Raw genomic sequence first — 25,157 nt, 5'->3', positions numbered from 1 at the left:
AAAGACTAAATTGCGTTGAAAGAAATATGAATGGATCACTTAAATCAGTAACGACACCAGGTGTTCACGAAAAGTGAGTGAGTGAGTATGGTTTTACTCCGCTTTTAGCAATATTCCAGCAATATCAAGGCGGGGTACACCAGAAACTGGCTTCACACATTGTACCCATGTGGGGAATCGAACCCGGGTCTATGGCGTGACGAGCGAACGATTTAACCACTAGGCTACCCCACCGCCCCGTTCACGAAAAGGGTAAGCAGGGAGATAGGTAGTCTTAGTGCTAAGAGCACTCCCTGAAAGTGGGCCCTGTTTTGAGAATTGATATTTATCCAGAGGCTTGTGAACAATTTGTGGAGGAGCAATAATGTTTTGGTTTGGTTTGGTTTATTGCACTAAGCAATATTCCAGCTATATGTCGGCGGTCTCTGAATAATCGAGTCTGGACCAGAAAATTCAGTGATTGACGTCATGAGCATCGATCCACGCAATTAGGATACGATGACATGTATCAACCAAGTCAGCGAGCCTGACCACCCGATCCCGTTAGTCGCCTCTTACGACAAGCATAGTCGCCTTTTACGGCAAGCATGGGTTGCTGAAGACCAATTCTACCTCGATTCTTCACGGGTCGGAGCAATAAGGACCAGCCTAGGTAGGTTACCGATCAACAGGGGTACCCGTTTCGTGGACAAATTATAACCAAATATGATTGGTCAAAATAAACCATCAAAGGAATAACCCGATAAGCTATAGGTGCTATATCGTTAAAGAATATCGTTATATATAAACTTGTTATTGCTGGATTTTGAAACACAACAAGAAACATTACCATAGACAAAAACGTGCAAACCATATAACAGATTATAGTCTGAAAATAGTATATGTCAGTGTTTATCTGCGGTGCTTTAAATACATGACGAATATTCATCTGAAACCTGGAATATGTCTTTTCTATTGCTCGAACTAACTGTCTTCTGTGTGACATGTGCATTCATCGTTTGATTATGCTCATATTCATTGTTTTATGATGAATGTTCATATTGTGACAGCTACTGTGTCTGGAGGGCGATACGCTGTTGTATACAGACACGTTTATGAGGTCACAATGCCCGGGGCGCGTATCTGTGTGCAAGAAGCACAATGTGAGATGATGAATAATGATGTACACGGTAATCAGCTCGATCACTGAGGTCGAGTCAGGGGCGTCAGAACATACATACAATATCAAATGCTTTTCAGAGTTGCATTTCAAAAATCCTTTCAATTTATCGAAAATAATCCAGATGTTATTTAAAGGAAAAAAAATGAAAACGACTCATCACCACCATGTATGTATATTGCGTCACACCAGATAAACAACCTTTAACTACATCTTCTCGGAAAAAAAGACATTCTCAATGTTAAATGGGGAGATTAACCTGAATTGATCGTACTCAACGTCCACGGCCTCAAAGTCGGTATACCATACTTAACCTTTACGCCTTAACAAGCGGCATGCCATACTTAACTTTATAAGCGGTATACCACACTTGACTCTCACGACCACACCAGCGGTATACCATACGTAACTCTCACAGCCACACCAGCGGTATACAATACTTAACTTACACGGACACACCAGCGGTATATTATACGTAAAACTCACAGCCACACCAGTGGTATACCATACTTAACTTACACGGCCTCATCAGGGTATATTATACGTAACTCTCACAGCCACACCACGGTATACCATACGTAACTTTCACAGCCACACCAGCGGAATACCATACTTAACTCTCACAGTCACACCAGCGGTATACCATACTTAACTCTCACAGCCACACCAGCGGTATACCATACTTAACTCTCACAGCCACACCAGCGGTATACCATACTTAACTTACACGGCCACACCAGCGGTATACCATACTTAACTTTCACAGCCACACCAGCGGTATACCATACGTGACTCTCACAGCCACACCAGCAGTATACCATACGTAACTCTCACGGTCACACCAGCGGTATACCATACTTAACTTTCACAGCCACACCAGCGGTATACCATACTTAACTCTCACAGCCACACCAGCGGTATACCATACTTAACTCTCACAGTGGTATGCCATACTTAACTTCCGTTCTCTCACAAGAGGTGAGCTCCATCCCCGACATTCACATGTCAATATACACTTTTTCATTCGGGTACATAGTTTTTTCATGTTATTTTTCTTGTTTGGCTATGAGCTTCACAGCGGTGGTTTAGGAACATGCACTTTGTTCATTACAATGTTCTGGAGCTGAATATCAGCATAGTGCTTATGACCGAACGGCAAGCTACCGAGAGTCCCTGTCGCATCAATGCTCCACAACGTGCACGACTAATGCTGGTCACGTGAGTATTAAGGGGAAATGTCAACGGAGGCTGAGTAATATAAATGATTTAATAAAGGTCCCGTGATTTGTCGCATGGTAGGTAGGCTTAAATCTAGCCCATGGCGATCTTTTCCTGTGTTTCGTCAATCGGGAGGTAAGCTTAAATTCTAGCCTATGGTGATCTGGACACGTGTTTTGTTGTATGGTAGATAGGATCAAATACGAGCCTATGGTGATCTGGACACGTGTTTTGTTGTATGGTAGGGAGGCTTAAATTCTATTCTATGGTGATCTGGACACGTGTTTTGTTGTATGGTAAAGAGGCTCAAATACGAGCCTATGGTCATCTGGACACGTGAATGTTGTATGGCCACGTGTTTTTTCACTCGATGGAGGTATAAATACGAACCCATGGTGATCTGAGGCTTAACTACCAGCGCATATTAGTACGGCGACGTATTTGACTCCAGGAAAGGTTAGTTTCCGATTGCTATGATTCGCAAGACACTCGTCTGAGCTCATTGATGGTGGGAGTAATATTTAATCCCAAGTTTAAAATGCCTAGTGCATAGGATGCATGACCCGTCTGACACAAACACAGTGTTGGTCTGACATTTGATCTCTATTCAACCACAGCTGCTGATTTCGTGGCAAATCCATTCTCATCTCATATTAAAATATATACATTTTGGAGGGATGATCTGAGTGGCCAGATTTGGGATAAATCTGACTGTATGTTTGAAGAGGTGCGCTTTGGGCATGGAACTGACGCATGTAGGGCTTCAATTCAAGGAGCAAAAACAAAGAAGTAATCCAGACATTCGCCAAACAACCAGTCAGATTTATCCCCCGCCCTAAGACATCCCTATAAATTGAGTAGCGTTTGGTTTTTTTTAGCCGACTTGTTCATGGGACTAGGGAGGTTAGCGGAACAGCTAAATCTCTCATACTGACTTGCTTCCAAATGTTCAACACATAAATTGCAATCAAACAATTTATTATCATACATTTTTACAAGAACGATTAACAGTGGCAGTGATACCAGTGAGAATGCCCTACTAACAAGATAGGTCAATCAATACCTGAGAACATCACATGACTAAGTATTTCTCTAGGGTGACGTTGGAAACAATAATCTCATATACTCCAAGGTGGAACATCACAAAAACACCCACAAACTCTGACCATCCAAGACACTGGCAAAAACAGCTTTGAACAATGTTGACAACATGGATACGATATGGCACAAACAATGCTACCTTTGGAGTATTACTGCTATTGTCAAACGAATAGTGTCAGTGATCGCACACACAACATGTACAGAGACTGGGATAATGCTGTCATAAGAAACACATAGAAATACACTATATCTTTGATTTAACAGTCTTTCAGGTATATACTCTGCAAAAAAAGAAACGCAAAAGTAGTTGCCAACATCCATTGACAATTAATACCAAAAATGAATTGGTCACTTCTGCATGGATTTGGATTGATTTGTGTAGAAATTATGAGGTACTGCTGACATTTGGTGAAAAGATTGCAAAAACACAACCACGTGAGGACCTTGCGCTGTGGAGCCATTATCAGACACAGTACGGGAACTTCCCAGATCCGGTCGACCAGGTATCACGTGCAGCAACCACAACGGCCTCCCCCACCACTACTGCAATACCAGGATTGTGAAGGATATCAGTCCAGGCAGTAAGGAACCGTTTACGCGCTGAAGGTATTCGCGCTAGACGACCAGTTCGAGGTTTCATTTTGACGGACCTGCATCGTTGGCTGCAACGTCAATGGTGTCACGGTCACAGAGTATGGCCCCAAGTACGATGGAGACAAGTTTGGTCTCGCCGTGCGGATGGTAGACGTGGTGTTTACAGGCGTCGCGGGGAAGGTCATGCACACAGGAAGTGGATAGATTTGGTGGTGGTAGTGTCATGTCGGCATCCATCTCCTACAGTGGTAGAGTGAGTGAGTTGGGTTTAACGCCGCTTTTAACATTATCCCAGTTATATCACGGCCTGTCGGCTTAATGTGGGAGGAAAGCCCGAAGTGATGCAGGTCTCAGACGTTAACCACTTCGGCGAAAGCCACGAGCACGGGCATGGTGCTAACAAACCTAGAAACATAATCGGGGCGAACCGGGATTCGAACCCACAATCATAGGTTTCCGGCTTGCTCAAGGGACGCAACTCTGCACAGCGAATCGCAGCGCCTTAGACGACTGGGTCACCCTACACTGGTAGAACAGACTTGTTTCAAGTTCTGGGGATTTTTAAAAACTTTTTAAAAAAATATTTATTTCCACTTGGTACATTGAAAGGGGATTGATAAACAGGCAGAGCCTATTTAAATATCTCTCCGTATCTCTGGGGAATTTAACTGCACAACGTTACACGGATGAGATTCTTCGGCCACACGTCCTCCCAATAATGCAACAAGCGAACGTCATTTTCCAACAAGACAACGCCTGACCTCATACGGCAAGACTGACAACAGCCTTTTCAGGAATCACAACATCCAGATCCTGCCATGGCCCTCCAGATTTAACCCCAAACTTCGGGATCTAATTGCTCCCAAGGGAGGACAATACCAGTCAGTTTCGGACTAATGGTGGCCATACAAGATATTGAGAACAGATGACCTTCACCTTGAAAATATACTGTTCCATGTGTGCCATACGGAACCTGGGTCAATGACAATGTGTGACAACTGTAACAATTGATTACTTATTGTTGATTATTTATATGACATATAAAATATACATTTAAAATCACTTTAGCGTTTCTTTTTTTGCAGAAAATATTCTATTACATAACCATTGTGAGGCCGTAGGTGAAATGGAAATTAAGGTCATATTAAGATTATTGCACTTGAATAGACTAGTGTGGCTGCTTGTACTAGTCCAGACAAATACCGAGTTTGTAGTGCTAGTCCACTGTGATACCCCATTCAGTATACTGAGTTCCTTAATACCGAGCGCCAGGCAGGGAAACAACAAGAACCATCTTATAACGTCTTTTGATATGACGCGGCTGGGGATCAAACCCATGACCTTCCGGACAGATGCTCAATCACATTAAAGGGCAATTTAAGTCAACATAGTAAATCGGCAGATTCGCATAAAACAGAAAATTGAAAAACAACAGGTGAAATCGTTCCCTAAACGAAAAATTCCACCCCTGAGGGGATTCCCCTTACTGGGGTTCCCGTGTTTGACACGCTGCTCAATTTCAACCATCATGACGATCGGGCGACACCCAGTCTGTCCGCTTCGAGCTCAAATTTATTTATGCATTATGACTGCTCATGCAACTTAGGTCGAATTACTAACACTGAAGATGCATTTATTGTGTGGAACAGGGCTGAGAGCAGCTGGTGTTTTATTACCCATACAGGATGTTAGTAATAAAAGGCAAGTTACCGATCGTTAATTGTTATTTTAATTATACACAAAGTCAAGATCAAAGGTCGTTTCAACAATGTATGCAATGATATTTTAGTAGGATTAACGGAAATAGCAGAAACAGTACATGTATAACAGTTAAAAAGGCATGGCCATGCAACCAAATATGTTTGTTTTGGAAGCCTATTATGGAGCGTGTGATTTCAGCACGTTTACTTTGACATTTATATACTTTTTTTGAATATTATGAATTTTTCTTTCTCGAAAATTGACTAAATGTACCTAGGAAAATTTATATTCCCCAAAAAATTGCAATCATGTTTTTCACTCCACTTGCCCTTTAAAAAGATGAGAAAATGTCTTTCATGTTGGTGAGCTGTCCACTTACACATTCACAGGCTGAATGACCCTTATCCTTTCAGAGATAGAAGAAGCATTAGCTGAAAACATATTCTCTTACAAAAAAGCAGTCGTTCATATATTTTTAGTTGGTTTACAAAACACTGACAAACGAAAAAACAAAAACAACTGAATTTAGAAAAAAAATACTTTTGACCGAAAATGTTTTTGACAACTCAGTTTTACACTTTGGTGAAATGAAAAAAGAATTTACCCCCACCAAAATAGTGAATACTACCAATAAAAATCTTGACTCTCTCTATAAACATGTATACTTTGCCATGTTAAAACATGTTTTTGATTCATTCTCAGCAGTACTAATCTGGTAGGTGAATTTTTGTATTATTTTTTTCCGACCACCTATACTGAATTTTAGTCCAATTTTTTTGTAAACCAACAAATAAAAAATAAAAGGCCTAATATATTTTGAAGCAAATGTGTATACCTAGTTATCTGATTTAAGCTTGACAGAATGGAAACAAACATGCTGACTTCATACCTTGCATACTGATGATGGAACTACAAACCTATCTTAATAAAATGTTCGACATTCTACCATTTTGGTTGGCTCAAACAAGTCAATAATGATTATAATAAAGAAAACATTGATGTTCAATGCAAAATGTACAGCCATGGATCATGACAGTTGCCTGGCAACCAATATTTCAGTGACATCACTGTTGATATGATAAAACACCTAGTTGGCACAACCAGGAAATGACTAAAACTGAATGTAAACATCCCATGTTTTACATGTGCAGTGTTTATACAATGCAAACAATGAATGGCAAAGACAAATGATTTTAATGCTTTTCCATTTGTTGAAATACATGAAATGAATGCTGATTAGTCGTAGGCCGTGACTAGCAGGGTATAACAAACAGCTGATGCTAGAACCTCCCCTCTACATAGACATATACATGACAAGGAGTATAGAGAGTGGACTATTAACACAGGATCAACTGTTGAAACACTCAACAATAATATTAGGGACTGGCCATTTATTACAGATGGGGCAGTGGGATTGGTCTTGGAATTCTATCAGATTTTGTATCAAACTTGGTGATGGTGGGTGGAGAGGGGTGGGGGTTGAGTGATGGTGGGTGAAGAGGGGTGTGGTTGAGTGTAGGCGGGTGGAGAGGGGTGGGTTGAGTGTTGGTGGGTGGAGAGAGGTGGGGTTGAGTGTTGATGGGTGGAGAGAGGTGGGGTTGAGCGTTGGTGGGTGGAGAGGGGTGGGTTGAGTGTTGGTGTGGAGAGGGGTGGGTTGAGTGTTGGTGTGGAGAGGGGTGGGGTTGAGTGTTGGTGAGTGGAGGGGGTGGGTTGAGTGTTGGTGTGGAGAGGGGTGGGGTTGAGTGTTGGGGGTGGAAAGGGGTGGGGTTGAGTGTTGATGGGTGGAGAGGGGTGGGGTTAGTGTTGGTGAGTGGAGGGGGTGGGGTTGAGAGTTGATGGGTGGATTGGGGTGGGGTTGAATGTTGGTGTGGAGAGGGGTGGGGTTGAGTGTTGGTGGGTGGAGAGGGGTGGGGTTGAGTGTTGGTGAGTGGAGGGGGTGGGGTTGAGAGTTGGTGGGTGGATTGGGGTGGAGTTGAGTGTTGGTGGGTGGATTGGGGTGGGGTTGAGTGTTGGTGGGTGGAGGGGGTGGGGTTGAGAGTTGGTGGGTGGATTGGGGTGGGGTTGAGTGTTGGTGAGTGGAGGGGGTGGGGTTGAGAGTTGGTGGGTGGAGAGGGGTGGGGTTGAGTGTTGGTGAGTGGAGGGGGTGAGGTTGAGTGTTGGTGAGTGGAGGGGGTGGGGTTGAGAGTTGGTGAGTGAAGGGGGTGGGGTTGAGAGTTGGTGGATGGATTGGGGTGGGGTTAAGTGTTGGTGAGTGGAGGGGGTGGGGTTGAGTGTTGTTGGGTGGATTGGGGTGGGGTTGAGTGTTGTTTGGTGGATTGGGGTGGGGTTGAGTGTTGGTGGGTGGATTGGGGTGGGGTTGAGTGTTGGTGAGTGGAGGGGGTGGGGTTGAGAGTTGGTGGGTGGATTGGGGTGGGGTTGAGTGTTGGTGTGGAGAGGGGTGGGGTTGAGAGTTGGTGGGTGGATTGGGGTAGGGTTGAGTGTTGGTGGGTGGATTGGGGTGGGGTTGAGAGTTGGTGGGTGGATTGGGGTGGGGTTGAGTGTTGGTGTGGATTGGGGTGGGGTTGAGTGTTGGTGAGTGGAGGGGGTGGGGTTGAGAGTTGGTGGGTGGATTGGGGTAGGGTTGAGTGTTGGTGGGTGGATTGGGGTGGGGTTGAGAGTTGGTGGGTGGATTGGGGTAGGGTTGAGTGTTGGTGGGTGGATTGGGGTGGGGTTGAGAGTTGGAGGGTGGATTGGGGTGGGGATGAGAGTTGGAGGGTGGATTGGGGTGGGGTTGAGTGTTGGTGGGTGGAGAGGGGTGGGGTTGAGTGTTGGTGGGTGGAGAGGGGTGGGGTTGAGTGTTGGTGGGTGGAGAGGGGTGGGGTTGAGTGTTGGTGTGGAGAGGGGTGGGGTTGAGTGTTGGTGGGTGGAGAGGGGTGGGGTAGAGTGTTGGTGGGTGGAGAGGGGTGGGGTAGAGTGTTGGTGGGTTGAGAGGGGTAGGGTTGAGTGTTGGTGGGTGGAGGGGGTGGAGTTGAGTGTTGGTGGGTGGAGAGAGGTGGGGAGTGCGAGACTGGGTCCATGAGGTGACCATGGCTAAGGTATGGCTTAACTTGCTGCTACCTAAACTGTTGAAAAATAGCAAACTGGTTTAGAATACCCTGACAATACCCATCTTAATTGTTGTGTTTGTATGACAAACTCTCTTCGAACAAAAAACATCAACATTTAATGCTCCTACTATTTACTGCTTATGTATAAATTAAATATATTGGTGATATTGGTCATATTGAGTTTATATGAATACAAATATTATTTAAAATGATTCAATAAAGCAGTAAAACACAGATTACCTCAGTGATTTCAGTAGATGTTTTTTCCCTTGATTTCACACATACATATATATATATTAAAAAACTATTATCGAACAAAAGAAAGGAGATTTATAAATATACCCCTTATAGAATGTTAAAGCAAAGCTAAATGCTCTTGCACACTGACAAATGGACGTTAAACCATATGGTGTTTACCTTTTTGGAAAACATACGACTGTAAGTCTTAAAGTTGCAAAACATAGAGTCATGTGCCGCAGGTGCTCCTTTTTACTATCGTGCATCTGTGAATACCCCTTTAACGACAGCCATGAGTGCATGCATACATACCCCAAATGTACAACATCAATAAAATGTACCTTCAAGGATTAGGGAACTACTGAAAAAGTCCCTTTAAAGATCACCACAAGTATAACAAATCCACAAAATTACTATGAGATCCCCTTAGAGACAGTCATGACCACCTGTCTAAAGGGTCATGACCATATGGATATACATGCATACTCAGTTATTCCTATTTAAAGGGCCATGAATCTGACAACATATACCCACCTAGCCCTTTTCAGTGGGCCATAATTACCGTATTCAACGTGATAAGAGCCCAGGGCGCTCTCAAAATTAGGAATAGGGGGCTCTTATTAGAATATTATTTTGGTGAAAAAAAAACAGAGTTGAAAGATAAATTTCGCGGTTTATGCTGACAGCCTGAAATGTTTAAGTACAACAGATATATTTTTGGTTCCCTCCCATAATGTAGACCTCCAAAATGCAGACCTCCCAAAAAGCAATTAAAATTAGCTCACTAATTAATTGGGCCATGCTGGTCACACCTAATTAATGAATGGACTGGTCCACTCCCCTGCTATGAGGGATTATCAATATGTTGAGACAATGAGCAGGAGTGGACAACAACAACATTGTCTTAAAAAAACTCCTCCTTTCTTTAATCTGCTCCCGGTACATCACAAATCTTATTCAAACATTACCTTTAAACAAGTTGTGGGATTTGTGTGAGAATATGTCTGAAAAAACTCCATCAGTCGGAAAGCGCACGTTAAATCTCCAAAGTAAGTAAGTAAGTAAGCTTCAACTTCGTCTAATTAAGCTATGGCCGGACTTACAAAAGTTGAGTATGTCTTGTCCCAGAAAGGTGCCCCACAAGTTCTCCTACACGGCACGTATGCTAAGAACAGGACGAAGAATGAAAATGTGTACTGGAGGTGTGTGGACAGATCTTGCAGTGGCCAGTGCACCACAGTCAGAGACCGTCAGCACCGCCACCCAGGAAGGTTGTCTACAGAGAGAAAGATGATAAACAAGTGAAAATGACTGATAATCATAAATGACATTGGAATAACATTTGAATAAAAAATTGTGAAATCTACCAAGCTTTCTTTGTTGTTACATGGGTGATACCATTTTACTTAATCAAGGGTACAGGGTACTTATTACTGATGCAACCAGCCATAACGAGTGTTGTTTTAACGGGTCTGCGTTTTGGCAGGTCTACGTTTTGGGAAGATACCATATTTTTCCAACATTAAATTCCCTGTAATTAAGGGTGAATATAACACACGAGTGTGTATTATACGCGAATAAATAAGTCTTGTGTACATTGATCAATTGGAAGGGGTGCTAATTGGGATTGTTCACTAGCCAATATCTTAGCAAATATCGCCATGGGCGCTTATTAGAGCAGGGTGCTTATTGCGTCAAATACGGTATATGCATATATTCTCAATTATTTCTTCAATCGGAGGAATATATAGAGTATATGCATACATACTCATTATGAATCTCTTTAAAGATTGACATGAACAAATGCATATATTCATGAATACAAAATTAACCCTTTTAAAAGTACAGTGGACTTTAAAAGCCACGACAAAGCTATCACCGGTTGTACCATCACCGAGTAACTGTTTAAACAGGAGAAATATGAATAACGGTAACCAGGGTAACATCAATAACTGTCAAAGAAGCAACAACAGTTAACACTCCGTACTCTATACCCAAAAGGGAATATAACAGTGTTAAATATTTCAACAACAAAGAGACCTTGAGAGAAGAAACAGAAACTAAGCAAAGCCTTGCTTAGAGCTATAGCTGTTCCCAGATAGATCAGAGCTGTCTCTCTCCATTTTATATTCAGAGCTGCTGATAATCAGCCACTGTGTGCTTAATTAGCCATTGTGCATGTAATTGTCCATTGTGCATTCAGTTTGACATAGCCTTGGAACAAAATGGTGGCTGGTCATTTGACTATGGATACCAAAAGTTACCTCCCTTTAATAGCAACCACCGTCATAAGAATAACTTTTAAAAAAATAATCAAAGTGAGTTGAACAACATATCTCGACATGCCATAATTAAATTTTTTAAAGTTATCTTATGTGCTGGATGTTCTCAGGAAGCCAATCTAACATGGATGTAGTGAGACCGTGCTTAGTTTCATATTCTTCATTCTCAATTCCTTGCAACAACCAGTGTTCCTGAAGTACAAGGCAGCTATCAGGCTTATGTCCCGGGCTCTGTTCCTCAAAGCGATCTTAGCGTGACGATGATCGTAAGCCTATGTTAAAGTATGGGACTTACGATCACCTTAGTGCTAAGATCACTTTGAGGAACGGGGCCCTGGTCTCCCGTCGGGTTGCGTGAATGTAGCCTACAACAGGGAGCAATCACCAAAATCCTACCAACACGGAGTCTATACTCATAAGACCTTTCTTATGATGCTGGAAAATTTGCTGATGAGACAGAATGTATTTTACTCGCTACATGAGACTAATGTCTGACAGAAAGTTTAACCCTTAGACTGCATGTCATGACCATTGCATATCCAGCTTTGTCAATTGGATGTGAAGTAGGAACAAACAACATACATGTATTTCGATTGACAGAATCACATGCTTTACAATGTTATAACATAACATAAATTTCATGGATTTTTCACAGAGGTTGTAGATTCAATTCAAATCTGTAAAATTTACATAGGTTTTAGAAAAAATATAATTATACAGGTGTATACAAAAATATTTAATAAAACTTCATTTAATGAGGAGAGAACCCTTTATTAATGAACTGATGTACTTTACTCACTTCAAATTGATTCAGCAGTCCAAGGGTTAAGGTCCTGTTCTCCCTTCCAGTGGACATCCTCCCTAGGCAAGTGAGTTAAGGGACTATAAAAGTCGAGTTTCCACCCTTGCCGAACTAGGCTGGTATTATGGAGTATTTTGGCTGGGCTAACGAGTGTATGCATAGTCCAATCAAAATCAAAATCTGGTTTGTAAACTGTCGTGCAGGATTTGCAAAGCATGTGCACTGCCAACTCGTTGTCAACAGATATTTTCCAAATCTTTTCATGATTTTAATCAAGGTGCTCATGTGATTTGATGCACTTCGCGATGTAAGACCCGTTTTATCACAATATAGATCTTGATTATCGATCAGATCGTCTCTTGTTTGAATCCAATGCAAGTGATACGCGAGGTGAAATCTGATTGGTCCATAGGAGAGATTTAGAAGGGACATAACTCGTAATAACCACTGGTGGCGCTACGATCGAGCCCAGGAATTCCAGCCTAGCTCGGCAAGGGTGGAAACTGAACTTTTAAAGTCAGTTAACTCCTTGCCTCGGGAATCTGAGTGAGCCAGTGGAGTGAGCCTTGCTTACAGCAGAGAGCACTCACCATCAGCCTATCCTCAGGGAGTTTATACTGGACATAAGACTTTCCCTGTACAGCTCAGCAACATTGCTGATGTGACGGAAAATTTGATCTTGTATTTAGACTCCTTGTGATCAGACATTGTCTAACAATGTTTGTATCACCAAACTACATACGAAACATGTTAAGTCAAAATTATAATATCTTTGGTTGTCAGATCAGAATGTAATTAATGAAAATACCATCCTGTCTCAAACAGCAGCATCATACGTATCAATTTCAAATATTTTCTAGATTTGAACAGTGTTTTTAAGTTATGGTAAACACAAGATGTTTTATGGATGACAACTTCTTTATTCTATAAAATATCTTGATTTGAGTAGAATACATGTTAGTTTAATGTAGGAAGAATGCCCAAAGTGGCACAGGTCACAGATGTTTACCACTTTGGAGAAACCTACAAGCATAAGTGTGGTGCCAAAACACCTGGAAGGTAGGGGTGGGGTGGGGTGGAAATGGGGGGGTGGGGGGGGGGGGGCATCTAAGGGAAGCAACTCTGCATAGCGAATTGCAGTGCTTTAAACAACTGAGCCTGTACCCCCCAAATTAATAAGTATTGGTTGAAATAAGGATATTTGCAGTTTGCTGCTATGGTATGTTTACTTAATAGCAAGTTTCTCTGTAAACAAGAACACAATGGGCTGGTCTAAGGTCAAATATTAAACAGAAGAGACTCCATAAACACATATATCATTACTACCTGTATCTCTGAATAATCCTACACTGACATGCTCAAAATCACTCCCTTAAACACTGCCGTAACTATCTAGGGTTAAAAGAATCAGAAATGAACTGTTTTCTAATCACATACATTTGCCCTCAGCTTTAGCGCTTCAGGTCAGGTATAAACTTACTTTTTCACTGGTCCAGCAAAAATTCAAAATGCTGGTACAGTAAATATTTCGTGTCGGTACATGGCCTATTTTAACAGTAAAAGTACTAGCAATTACTGGTACATGGAAACACTGAACGTTCAATAAAATTAACATAATTTACAATTACCCACTGTTTAGAATAAAGACGTACATGGTGTACTGTCTACATGGACAAGATAAAAACAGAAAAGACTGAAGAGCGATAATCAACATGTTTGACATGAGTGAGTGGGTGAGTTGGGTTTAACGCTGCTTTTAACAGTATTCCTGTTATATCGCTGCGTGTCAGCTTAATGTGGGAGGAAAGCTCGAAGTGATGCAGGTCTACCACTTTGGTGAAACCCACGAGCATGGGTATGGTGCTGACAAACCTAGAAACATAATCGGGGCGAACCGAGATTCGAACCCACAATCATAGGTTTCTGGCATGCCCAAGGGATGCGACTCTGCACAGCGAATTGCAGCCTTAGACGACTGGGCCACCCGTGCCCCCTGTTTGACATGATATATGTTTTGAGCAAGATAGGGCAGTGAAATAAACTTCACAATTACAGTAGTCATTGTGTTAAGCACCATAGGTACTGAATGCTGATGGTATTCATCAGATTTATCTATAAAAACCAAACATCTAAACGAGACCAAAGTTTATCACTTTGGTTAGCTGGTATAGAAATGACGTTCCCCTTAGATACTATTTTCCCAACATCTGCTTAACAACACAAAACAATCATGAAATAATGATAGATGTTAGTAGCATGGTCGTATTTTTGCAACTACAGAGTGAGTGAGTGAGTGAGTGAGTGAGTGAGTGAGTGAGTGAGTGAGTGATTTACTTTCAACAGTAGTATTTCAGTTATATCATCTGTTGACAGGCCAAGGAAAATAATCAAGACAGAGTTGGGATTTCAAATTCATGATCAGCAGATCCTAACACAGCTAAGGGACACCACTCTGCATGGAGCACATAAGAGCCCTGAGTCACCTGTGATGCATTGATGGGTGTAATTTCTTTGTGCCTATTTTAAAATGTATATGGAATGCCATTAATTCTTTTCACAAAGTAACAGTCACGTACTTGATTAATATGTGAACACTTAAAGCCTGCCCAGTAAAATCATCTGGATAAAGAGTTAGTGAGTGAGATGGGTTTAACGCTGCTGTGAACAGTAATCCAGTTATACCACAGCATGCCAGCTTAATGTGGGAGGAAAGCCCTAAATGATGTTTACCACGTTTACCACAAGGTGCTGACAAACCTAGGGCCATTATCAGGGCGAACCTGGAATCAAACCTACAATCATAGGTTTCTGGTGTGCCCAGGGGACACAACTCTGCACAGCAACTGGGCCACCCGTGACCCCTCCTGATAAAGAAGATCCCAAACAACGGAATCAGAAGGGAGGGAATGGAATTTTTATCAGGGATAAAATTATTTCTTCAGTAACCTCTTCAAGGCATACAATTCTGTCTCTGGAGGGAATAGCTGAGCAAGTTATTGTTTTCTTCCACAACGTAGACACTTCCTCCCCAGAAATATCCTCCCAATAACTAAATACCAGTCAGGGGAATCAGCAAATGTGTAAGGGTGGGAGGTGAATGCTTATCAGTTGCCTGTAATGAAATGTAACTTCAGTATCTGATGATCAAATTGTAGTGCAATCAGTCCACATTAAGCCTGAAAGGTCCTATAAGTTGATCAGTGCACCGTGGTATCAAAAAAGATTCGGAACTGACAGCTGACTAACCCCAAGTCAGCTTGGCTCATGATTGTGTGTCTGCAAATGATGTGGACCTAGACTGTGGACTGAGACTGTGGACTGAGACTGTGGACTGAGACTGTGGACTGCATTATTGTACTTTCCATTTCATGGCTTTCGGTCCAGTTACTGGATTTTAAATTAATGAGTTGATTTATTAGATGTGTTTGGCTCAACTCATAGCCAGTACACAAGCTTCCATTCCAGTGTGTTTGAATACACATGGTTACGCTCTACTGCATGCTGAGCGAGTGAGGGAGTGAGTATGGTTTTACCCCACTTTTAGCAATAACCCAGCAATATCACGGCAGTGGACACCAGAAATGGGCTTTACACACTGTACCCATGTGGGGAATCGAACCCAGGTTTTAGGAGTGACAAGCAAATGCTATAACCACTGCATGCGGCAGTCTGCAAACATAGGCTCTGTTTAATAAAAAAAACTTATCTCATTAACGCTTGTAATAAAATCTGAACACACTAAAAAACAATGTCAATGTGCATCCGAAACAACATAATCATGAAAAATATATGTGAATTTAAAGGACAAAAAAGAAAATGCAGGAAAACACTTTGTGTGAAAAGGACAAAACATACAGGCTGCTCATCACCAATGTTTCACTATTCACACTGAGAACCACTTTCCGTATATCTTTTAACCCTGGAGTCACCTGCCACATAGTGGCTGTGTGTTCTCCCAGTACAGATGTTATACGATATGAAGGATCGTGTTATTGATGCCATAAACCAATCTGGTCAACTTGGTATCACGATCCAATAATGCAAATGAACTAATTTCACACTCCATACATAGATGCAATGTTTGCTCTCTATTGAATACCGTTTCAGATAAGTACCCGGTACAGATGGGTATTCCCTATGTATGGCAAACTCTGTGGACATACCTGGCTGCAAATCATTTGGGACGATATAATAAATAGGGCAGTTCGCTGAAACTCTGTATTCATACATATCTCTGAAGTTACTTCATTGAGCGACTTTATGTCTTTAAGATTGATAATGTTAAGAATGTCATTATATGATAAAGTGATTATTGCTCTTGTGTGTTTCCTTATCATATATTAGGAATAAAGACTATGTATTATGCTTGCCAAAGGCTCAATTCAGATTCCTACAATATGATATAAATGATAATGTAACACACTCAGCTAATAGTCTCTATTTCTCCTATGAAACTATGTGGCCTTGCTGTAGGTGTGACTTATCACTCTTATGTCACATATGTCCTCATTAACTTCATTAGCAGCTGATAATGATCATGATGATTATACAGACATTTGTTGCATACTTGAATGTAACCCTGAGAAATTGGGGAAATTGGTCTCGGCTGAAAGGTAAACTCGACACCGTACACCGCAGTTGACACCGTTGGACATATGCAACTAGTCTACAGCTCATTTTGAACAAGCAGTTAATGTGAAATAACTGGATTTTGGAATAACACAACCAATACCTGTAGATTTTCACCGGTCTTGAAGTAAGAAGAATAGTGGCTACAACTAATGGACTGGTCAATTATTGTAGGGGTGGGTAGGACAAAGGAATTTCACCAAAAGTAATGACCTTCACCTAATGCTTGTCATATATTTGGATGACCCATCTGTGTCTCCGTACATTTGTTTTATGACCCTCCCTGGAAAGACAAAACAGCAAAAGCACTTTATACTTAATAAAAAAGTGTCCAATTTCTCACCCCCATCCCCAAATATGTGTATCATTTGTTAAGACCCTCCCCTAGACACTGTAATATTTGATGATGAGACTCCCCTGCTTCCCTCTGACCCCTCCCATAAAAAATGACTGGTCCCTAACCCTTAAAAGCCATTCGATGCAGGAACCTTACTTTGCCATGTCAAAGTCTCCATACCAAACACACTATCGTATAAATGAACCTTCTTGCTACATAAAAAGAATAATACATAAAACATTACAGACAGGCTTCTCTTAAAGAGTTTGCGCCAGTGTCCTTTCTCTAGGCCACAACTACCATTTATTTGATCAAATTTGAAATCAGACCAACATAAATAAATTGCAAGTGATTCCATGGCATTTGATTGGCTAACCAAGCATTTTTGTTTATGTTTCCATAAACTAAATAAATTAAGCCACACCCACTAGTGGACTGTTTCTTGATTGGCTGATAACAGAGTGGGCAGGGCTTGTGTTGCATTATCGTGCAAAAGGATGCCGCTGATTTTTTATCGTTGTCTACAGTTTTATGTATAAAGGATTAAATAAACAGTATGTTAAATTATTACGGTATTCTTAACTACTGTATTCCTAAGAACTGACTTCAATATATTTTTGTATCTTTGGAAAACACACCTGTTTTAAAACTTAAACCTTCATAAAAGGAAAATAAATATTGAAGTCAATTCTTAAATGAGCATGCAGTCAGTTATTGCCACAATATTATCAAACCTGTTTTTACACCTGGAAAATAATGTCAGTACAAATATGACCATTAGCTAGAAGCAGTCTTCTGGCAGATGTAGGCCCATCATAATGATTGATGTTTTGACACACAAGAACCTTTCATTTGAAAAGTGAATGAATCTATAATTTGACACATCAATGGAACATGAAAATAATAACCAAAGACCACAGTTGGTAAACCAAAACTGATAAAATTCCTACAAAAAAATGAATGCATAAATATTAGAAATCAAGACTTTGCTTTATCTACATCTTTTTTCTTATGTTTCTTCGATGACTTTTTCTTGCTTCTATGTTTATCTCGTTTACTGCCATCTTTCTTGTGTTTACCATGATGTTTATTCTTCTTGTGTTCCTTGGTTTCGCTACCATGTGAGCGATGTCGGTTTTTCTTGCGACGATATTCAGAAGTGTCTCTGTGGTTTCTCACAGATCTCTCCTCACGCTCGTAGTCGTGATCTGAATCTCTACGTCTTGTCTTCCATTGATCTCTCTGTTTGTCATATTCGTTATCATAGTCATTGTGTCTCCTCTTCCGGTCATCCAGGTTACGCAGAGTTCCAACGAGCATATTTTTCAGGAATCTTTTATTTGTTGCCGGCAGTGGACACTTTTGCCTGTAAAACATAACAGATGTTATTTTTTTTTAAACAACTTGCACAGAAATAAATCTGTCTGTCGGAATTGTACTAAGTTTGAAGATTAAAAAAGACTTTATCTGTGGACTTCAATTGCGCCAGGGGCACGGGTGGCCCGTTGTCTGACATATCTAAGGCGCCGCAATTCGCTGTGCAGAGATGTGTCCCCTGGGCATGACAGAAACCTGTGATTGTGGGTTCGAATCCAGGTTCACCCGATTATGTTTCTAGGTTTGTCAGCACCATACCTGTGCTCGTGGGTTTCACCGAATTGAGAAACGTCTAAGACCTGCATCCCTTTGGGTTTTTCTCCATTAAGCTGACACGCCGTGATATAACTGGAATACTGTTACAAGCGGCGTTTAACACAACTCACTCATTTAAATTGTGACAAAACAGAACTATCATGATCACAGGTACTCCTCTTTTCGACAACTGTGACTAATGACTAGCCTTACCATCCAAGAGCACCATGTTCCTTCGCACGTTCGGCTCCACGCTGGGTTTCCTTCAGGATCTCCTCCATAGCTAGCCTGGGGACGGATGGAGAAAGGTTATTAGTAATAGGTGATGTGAAGTGAAATGGGGTTTATCGTCGCGTCCAAGATTATTGCACTTATATAGCGACGTGCATGCACGTGTGTGTGTGGCTGCTTGAACTAGTCCGGACAGATGCAGATTTATAGTGCTAGCTCACTGAGATACCATGCCGCAGTTTAACATGAATACCCCACTCAGACACAGTATACTGACTCCGAGCCGACCAGTCCTTGTTTTAGCCCCTTAATGCCGAGCGTCAGACAGGGTAACAACAAGTACCATCTTTTAACGTCTTTTGGTATTACGCGGCCGGGGATCGAACCCGGAACCTTCCTCTCTCCAGCCGGACGCTCTACCGCTTGACCACGGAAGCAGTCTTATAGTAATAGCAGAAGTAATTAGATATGAGAACTGTTGGGTGTTAGTGTGTTTCAAATCACACAGGGTGGATTAACATGATGCTGCTTGTGGTGTGTGTGTTGTTCAATCCTGAGCCTACCTTCAGGACGTTTAATGTTTCACCTACAGGCCAATTATAACAGCACTGAAAGAAAACTCAGCTGTACAATGACAGACTCACTGCATAAAGTGTACATGCAACATTCATGACTGAAATAACAAGATATACAATAGCCTTACTCTCAGTTTGATGCAAAGGGGGTTACCACATAACTTAGCTGTTTACTTTAGGCATTTAATACTAAAGAATGCATCTGTTTTGAAAAAATACAAATCTCCTTTTTGAGACCCTAACATATAGAATGGTCCCTGAAAAGATAACAGTGAGTGAGTGAGTATGGTTTTACGCTGCTTTTGGCAATATTCCAGCAAGATCACGGCGGGGGACACCAGAAATGGGCTTCACACATTGTACCCATATCGGGAATCGAACCCGGGTCTTCAGTGTGACGAGCGAACGCTTTAACCACCAGGCTACCCGACCGCCCCGAAAAGATAACAGACAGAACCAGTTCCACAATGTGACCTTAGTGCTACGACTATCGTAAGTCTGTGTTGAAGGATAGGAGGGATGATCATTAGTGCTAAGATCGCTTTGAGGAACAAGGCCAAGGTATGTAAATCAATATGATCTTATTGTAGCTTACAAAACCTCTTGGAGCATCTAAACGACAACAACAATAATGATATTAATGATAATAAGTATTCTATGTTTTTTCCTCTCCAAATTCATCAAAAAGAAACTAGACTTGAGACAATAGGTAGCCTATAGAAGTTTGCAATTGGTATTATTCATACCTGAGTGTATGACAAATATTAACATGATTACCTATCAGTATATGATTACCCTTCTTACTTATTACACAGAGGCATTGCCTGGCTAAACAACCTCTCACGAAACCTCGAGAACTAGAAGGTGTCAGCTGAGCTCTAATAATGGTAAACAACGCTGGAAGAAATGGTAACGATTAATCATTGTCTGGTGTCATGATCAGTCAATCATACACTGGCTTATCCAAACAAGCTTGAATTTTGTAAATCATCCGTATGAAAGAAAAAAACAAATCTTTCTCTTTGATTTGCCTCTAATAAAAACATTACTTTTCTGTGCTGAGCTCTGATGTTTTGGTTTGAGAACTGAATCGTGCATAGACAAAAGGTGTGCCATCACACTCGGGAATGTTTTCATGCATGATGTAAAACACCCAGAGCCGTCAATGTCCTTGCCCTTTAAAGGGGAAGTGTACACGCAAAAATCACTTTCTTTCTTTTTCTAAACAAAATGCAATTTTAGAATTAGTTAGTATCTGTGTTTGAAAATATACACTCACAGTGAAAGTAGGAAGCTCACAATAGTGTGAAAGTGATATGCCGTTATGAGGCCTTCATTTTACGAGCGAAATAGGCCTGAGTTATCCCCCTTAGATTATGACGTAATTGGTGCCAATTCAACTGGGTCCCTGTCTATTCTCAACGCAAAAGATATCAAGGACCAGTTTGCGATAAAACAACATGGTCTACGACACACTCCGGCGCAGGGTGACTCAGCATAACACAATTCTGGCTGGCATCTGAGATGCTAGAATCACAAAACTGTACCTACACCACGTGAAGCGGCTCTAACAAAGCATGATGACGTCATAATGTTTATCAATTGGCACCAATGACGTCATATTGCAAGGGGCATAAGCCATGGTGTTTTTGTTATGGAAATAGAACACTTGGTAAATGTGAAAAACATAAATCGTTTTAGTGCAAAAAATATGTTTATTAAATATGATGTTTTTATATTTTTGTCTATGACACTTCTATGTTAACACTTTTAATGTGGAAAAAGTACAAGAAAAAATGGTTCATTTCCGTGTGAACTTGCCCTGTTGGGGTTGTTGTCAGCACATGTACTACACAAATGTGTACAAATGGGCAGAATGTGTACTTTACCGGGACTTACTGGACAAAAAGTCCTGCGTCTCATTTGCAGAAAAATTGAAAGAACTCAAACCAATAAACAGGATGTAACCACTTGGTGCAGAAAATGTGGATGCCTGTTAGGGCTGGGATGGGTGACATGGCTAGGTCCTGAGTAGGACCCAGGATCCACAGGACTACCTCGACCTGTAGCTAGTCATGTGATATACTGTTTAATGATAATAACAATACAACTACATGGTTATGCTACAAGCCGCATTTCTTTCTGACTGAATGCTTTTCATCTGACTTTTATATCATTGAACAACTATAAAGTTTCAGTAAACTTCAGTGTGTGCATAATAAGATCATCTCATACATGTATCTAAACAGTTTTTGACAGGCTGCGTTAAATTCCCATTTGGACATTTTGCACCCAACTCTTAAGAGCTACAGCGGGTACTCAGGTAGGGCCGGGGAATAGGGTGTTGGGTACCCGGGTAGTAAATGTGGACTTGTCCCAGCCCTGATGCCTGTTTAGAGGGTCGTGATGGGTTTTAATGCTTAATGTAAAACACACTTCAAACACTATCGTAAACGTAAAATTCATCTTTTTTTATCGTAAATGCTTATTGTAAAATACCAAGAAATAACTGCTTAACGTAAATATATAATTTACTGCTTATCGTAAAATGATTAAAATGGTAAAAAAAAGTCTGTCTTCAAGACTCAAATGCTTCGCCACAGAAAGCAGGCTGCGCAACTGATGCTGGGGACCAGTCTAGAATGTTTAGCGATTTGAGATTTTACCAGGTATTAAAAATATGAATTGTCAGGATGAAACGAAAGCAGAATTAAAAGTCCCATGTCCCTCCATGGCCGATTTAGGAATTTTTCGCGACAATTTTATTGAAAAAGTACCCTAAATTTTACTGCTTATTGCTTATGGGACCCACCCATCAGGACCCTCTGTTTAAGAATGAATGCTGCTATTTCATAATTCGCCAGGGTGCATGCACAAACAGATTTGCATTTATATCACCATGGCAATCTATACAGAGAGTAATCTGGGGTACTCAATTTCTCATTTGGCCCTAATAACTACATGTAGTTAAAGTGTTTTAGCAAGTAAAGAATATTGGTCCTTCAAAGGACAAAAAATAGAAACTACAGGATTTTATAAATATCTTGGTGTTTACTTCAGTAGAAACTTGTCATGGCATAAACATTTGTATCAAGCTGCTTTACAAGCAAGAAAGGTCTTTGTAAGTATCCATAAGAGTTTGAAAGTTTTAGAAACCATTTCTCATCAATCTTTTTTTTAAATATTTGATATAAAGATACTCCCTATTTTGTTGTATGGGGCAGAAGTCTGGGGTTTACAGCACTTTGATGCCATAGAAAGGATTCATTTATATGTTTGCAAAAAGTATTTAGGTGTTAAAATAAACACTTCAAGCTTGGTGGTGTATGGAGAATGTGGAAGATTCCCTCTCTATGTATATTCAAATATAAAAGTTATTAAATACTGGCTGAGACTTATTGACATGCCCTCATATAGATTGCCAAAAAAGTGTTATAATATGATGATAGTTTATGATAATAATGGGAAAAGAAACTGGGTTACAGGTGTTAGAGAATTACTTTTCAGTTGTGGCTTTGGTGATATTTGGCAAAACCAAAATGTGTATTCCAAACCAATGTTTATACTTTCATTAACCCAGAGATTAAAGGATATTTATTTACAATCTTGGACTGCATCATTGACTCTAACAAACAAATGCTTTTATTACAAAATGTTTAAATCAGAAATAATTATGGAAGATTATTTATCAAAAGTTAATGTTAAAAAATTTCGAACAGCTCTTTCACGTTTTAGATGTTCTTCTCACGACCTTTTAATAGAAACAGGGCGCTATGTAAACATTCCTCGTGAAGAAAGAATCTGTAATCTATGTAGTTTAAACTCAGTAGAAGATGAATTTCATTTCTTACTTGTATGTCCAGTGTATTTACACCTTAGAGAAAAATACCTGCAAGCTTATTATTACAGGTACCCTAATATTATTAAATTTGTTACATTGCTGTCAAACACAAAAAGAAGTATCTTACAAAATGTGTCCATGTTCATATATTATGCCTCTTTATACCGACAGAACCTTATGAAAGAATAATCTTAGCTGCTTGGTACTAGGAAACTATTGTGTATATACATTAAGTACATATTTATAGATATTTGCCATCTGAATAAACTACAAACAAAAGAGTTAGAAATGGTATTAAACTACTAGGCTGTCATATGATATTGTGGGACGTGATATTACAAATGGTTAAGTATAGTTATATGTATATGAAATGATATGACGTGACATGACATGATGTGATATGATATGAAGTGATGTGGTGTGATATGATGCATGAGGGGATATGATGCAATATATTATGTGTATTATAGAAATTGTGTAAATACTGTTTTTTTAGTGTACATATTATATGGCTTGCGGTCTTCCAGTGTTGAATAAATATTGATTGATTGATATGAAATAAATTGGCATGGAATGACATGGCATTATATGGTATGATATGATAAGATAAGATGGGACAAGCTATGACATTGCTAATGTGTTGTGTGATATGACATGTTGAAATGTGATACAATATAGTTGTGATATATGGTACGATGGTATGTATAGTATGTTATGATAATGTTATATGAAATAATACTATATAATATGATCTTATAATAATGATACAATATGATATGATGTTATAGAATATGTTGTATGATATAACAAGTTGTGATATGGTAAAATAGAAATTATGAAATTACAGGGCATGGTATTGTACTGAATGTGTGAAATTATGTGACTGCGTTGAAATGCGAGGTGGAATGACGTGAGGTGATCTGGTGAGATATGTACATAAATTGTATAAAACTGTATATTCTTCAACTTGTACTATAGGCCTGTGGCCTCTTCAGTATATGAAATAGAGAAATTCGATACAGTTAAAGTGTTTCAATTCTTACTTCAATGATTTATGATATCTACAATAAGGATTACAATTATGAATAGAGTTGTTATATTATATATCATGCATCACTGTCGTCAGTTCTATAACATGTAAAACTATAAACTGAGGTAGTACAGGCCTAAATCTTTGCAATCACATAAATTTAAAATTAAAAAATACCACCATTCCGCAACGTAAATGAATTGTACATCTCACATCTGAATATATAAAAGTAAAAAAGCTGGTTGTGTCATCGCAACTGAGACAGAAACAGCTAAACTATGATCACAGTGGGTGATGCAAAATATGATCATTATTGATTAACAATCACTCATATTTGATAAGAAATTCAGTCTTGAAATCAAACCTGGTTTGCATAATGAAACTTTGAATATGATCATACTTTTCCAGTTCTTCGTCATCCATTTTGCATGCCAATGAAACACCGTTCCTGGTCAGCTCAGCTCCAGTGCGTATTTATTTAATCTAAAAGCATCAAACAGTAAGGTCGCAAAGAACACAACTGTAAACAAGTACTTGTCAATGGTTTTGCTCGCCGCCATCGGTGTTTACTTGATTTGTTACCGGTAATAATTTTACTGTTTACCAAGATAATAGTATACATTTAAGCTGTGCTGATACAGGTATCATAATTTCTAGCTTATATTCTAATTATTGAACGAAGTATTGACCGATATATGATAA

General features: G+C 40.1%; 2 protein-coding genes across 2 annotated transcripts; both read right to left on the bottom strand.

Annotated features, from left to right (window-relative positions):
- Positions 1-7,121: 7,121 nt before the first annotated feature.
- On the bottom strand, positions 7,122-8,840 carry LOC139450842 (uncharacterized). Its single transcript, XM_071232677.1, has one exon. It carries the CDS (start codon positions 8,838-8,840, stop codon positions 7,122-7,124), a length of 1,719 nt encoding a protein of 572 aa, XP_071088778.1.
- Positions 8,841-13,314: 4,474 nt separating this feature from the next.
- Positions 13,315-25,102, bottom strand: LOC139449602 (protein POLR1D-like). Its single transcript, XM_071231071.1, has 3 exons — positions 24,856-25,102; positions 18,992-19,066; positions 13,315-18,512 (listed from the first exon to the last, which is right to left on the bottom strand). Exons 1-3 carry the CDS (start codon positions 24,876-24,878, stop codon positions 18,125-18,127), a joined length of 486 nt encoding a protein of 161 aa, XP_071087172.1. The 5' UTR covers positions 24,879-25,102; the 3' UTR covers positions 13,315-18,124.
- Positions 25,103-25,157: the final 55 nt, after the last annotated feature.

The sequence above is a fragment of the Haliotis cracherodii genome, unplaced genomic scaffold, assembly GCF_022045235.1.
Source record: "Haliotis cracherodii isolate W230 unplaced genomic scaffold, xgHalCrac1.p SCAF_8, whole genome shotgun sequence".
NCBI lineage: Eukaryota > Metazoa > Mollusca > Gastropoda > Lepetellida > Haliotidae > Haliotis > Haliotis cracherodii.
The sequence above is the reverse complement of the archived record's forward strand: the minus strand, read 5'-3'. Positions and strand labels throughout refer to the sequence as shown.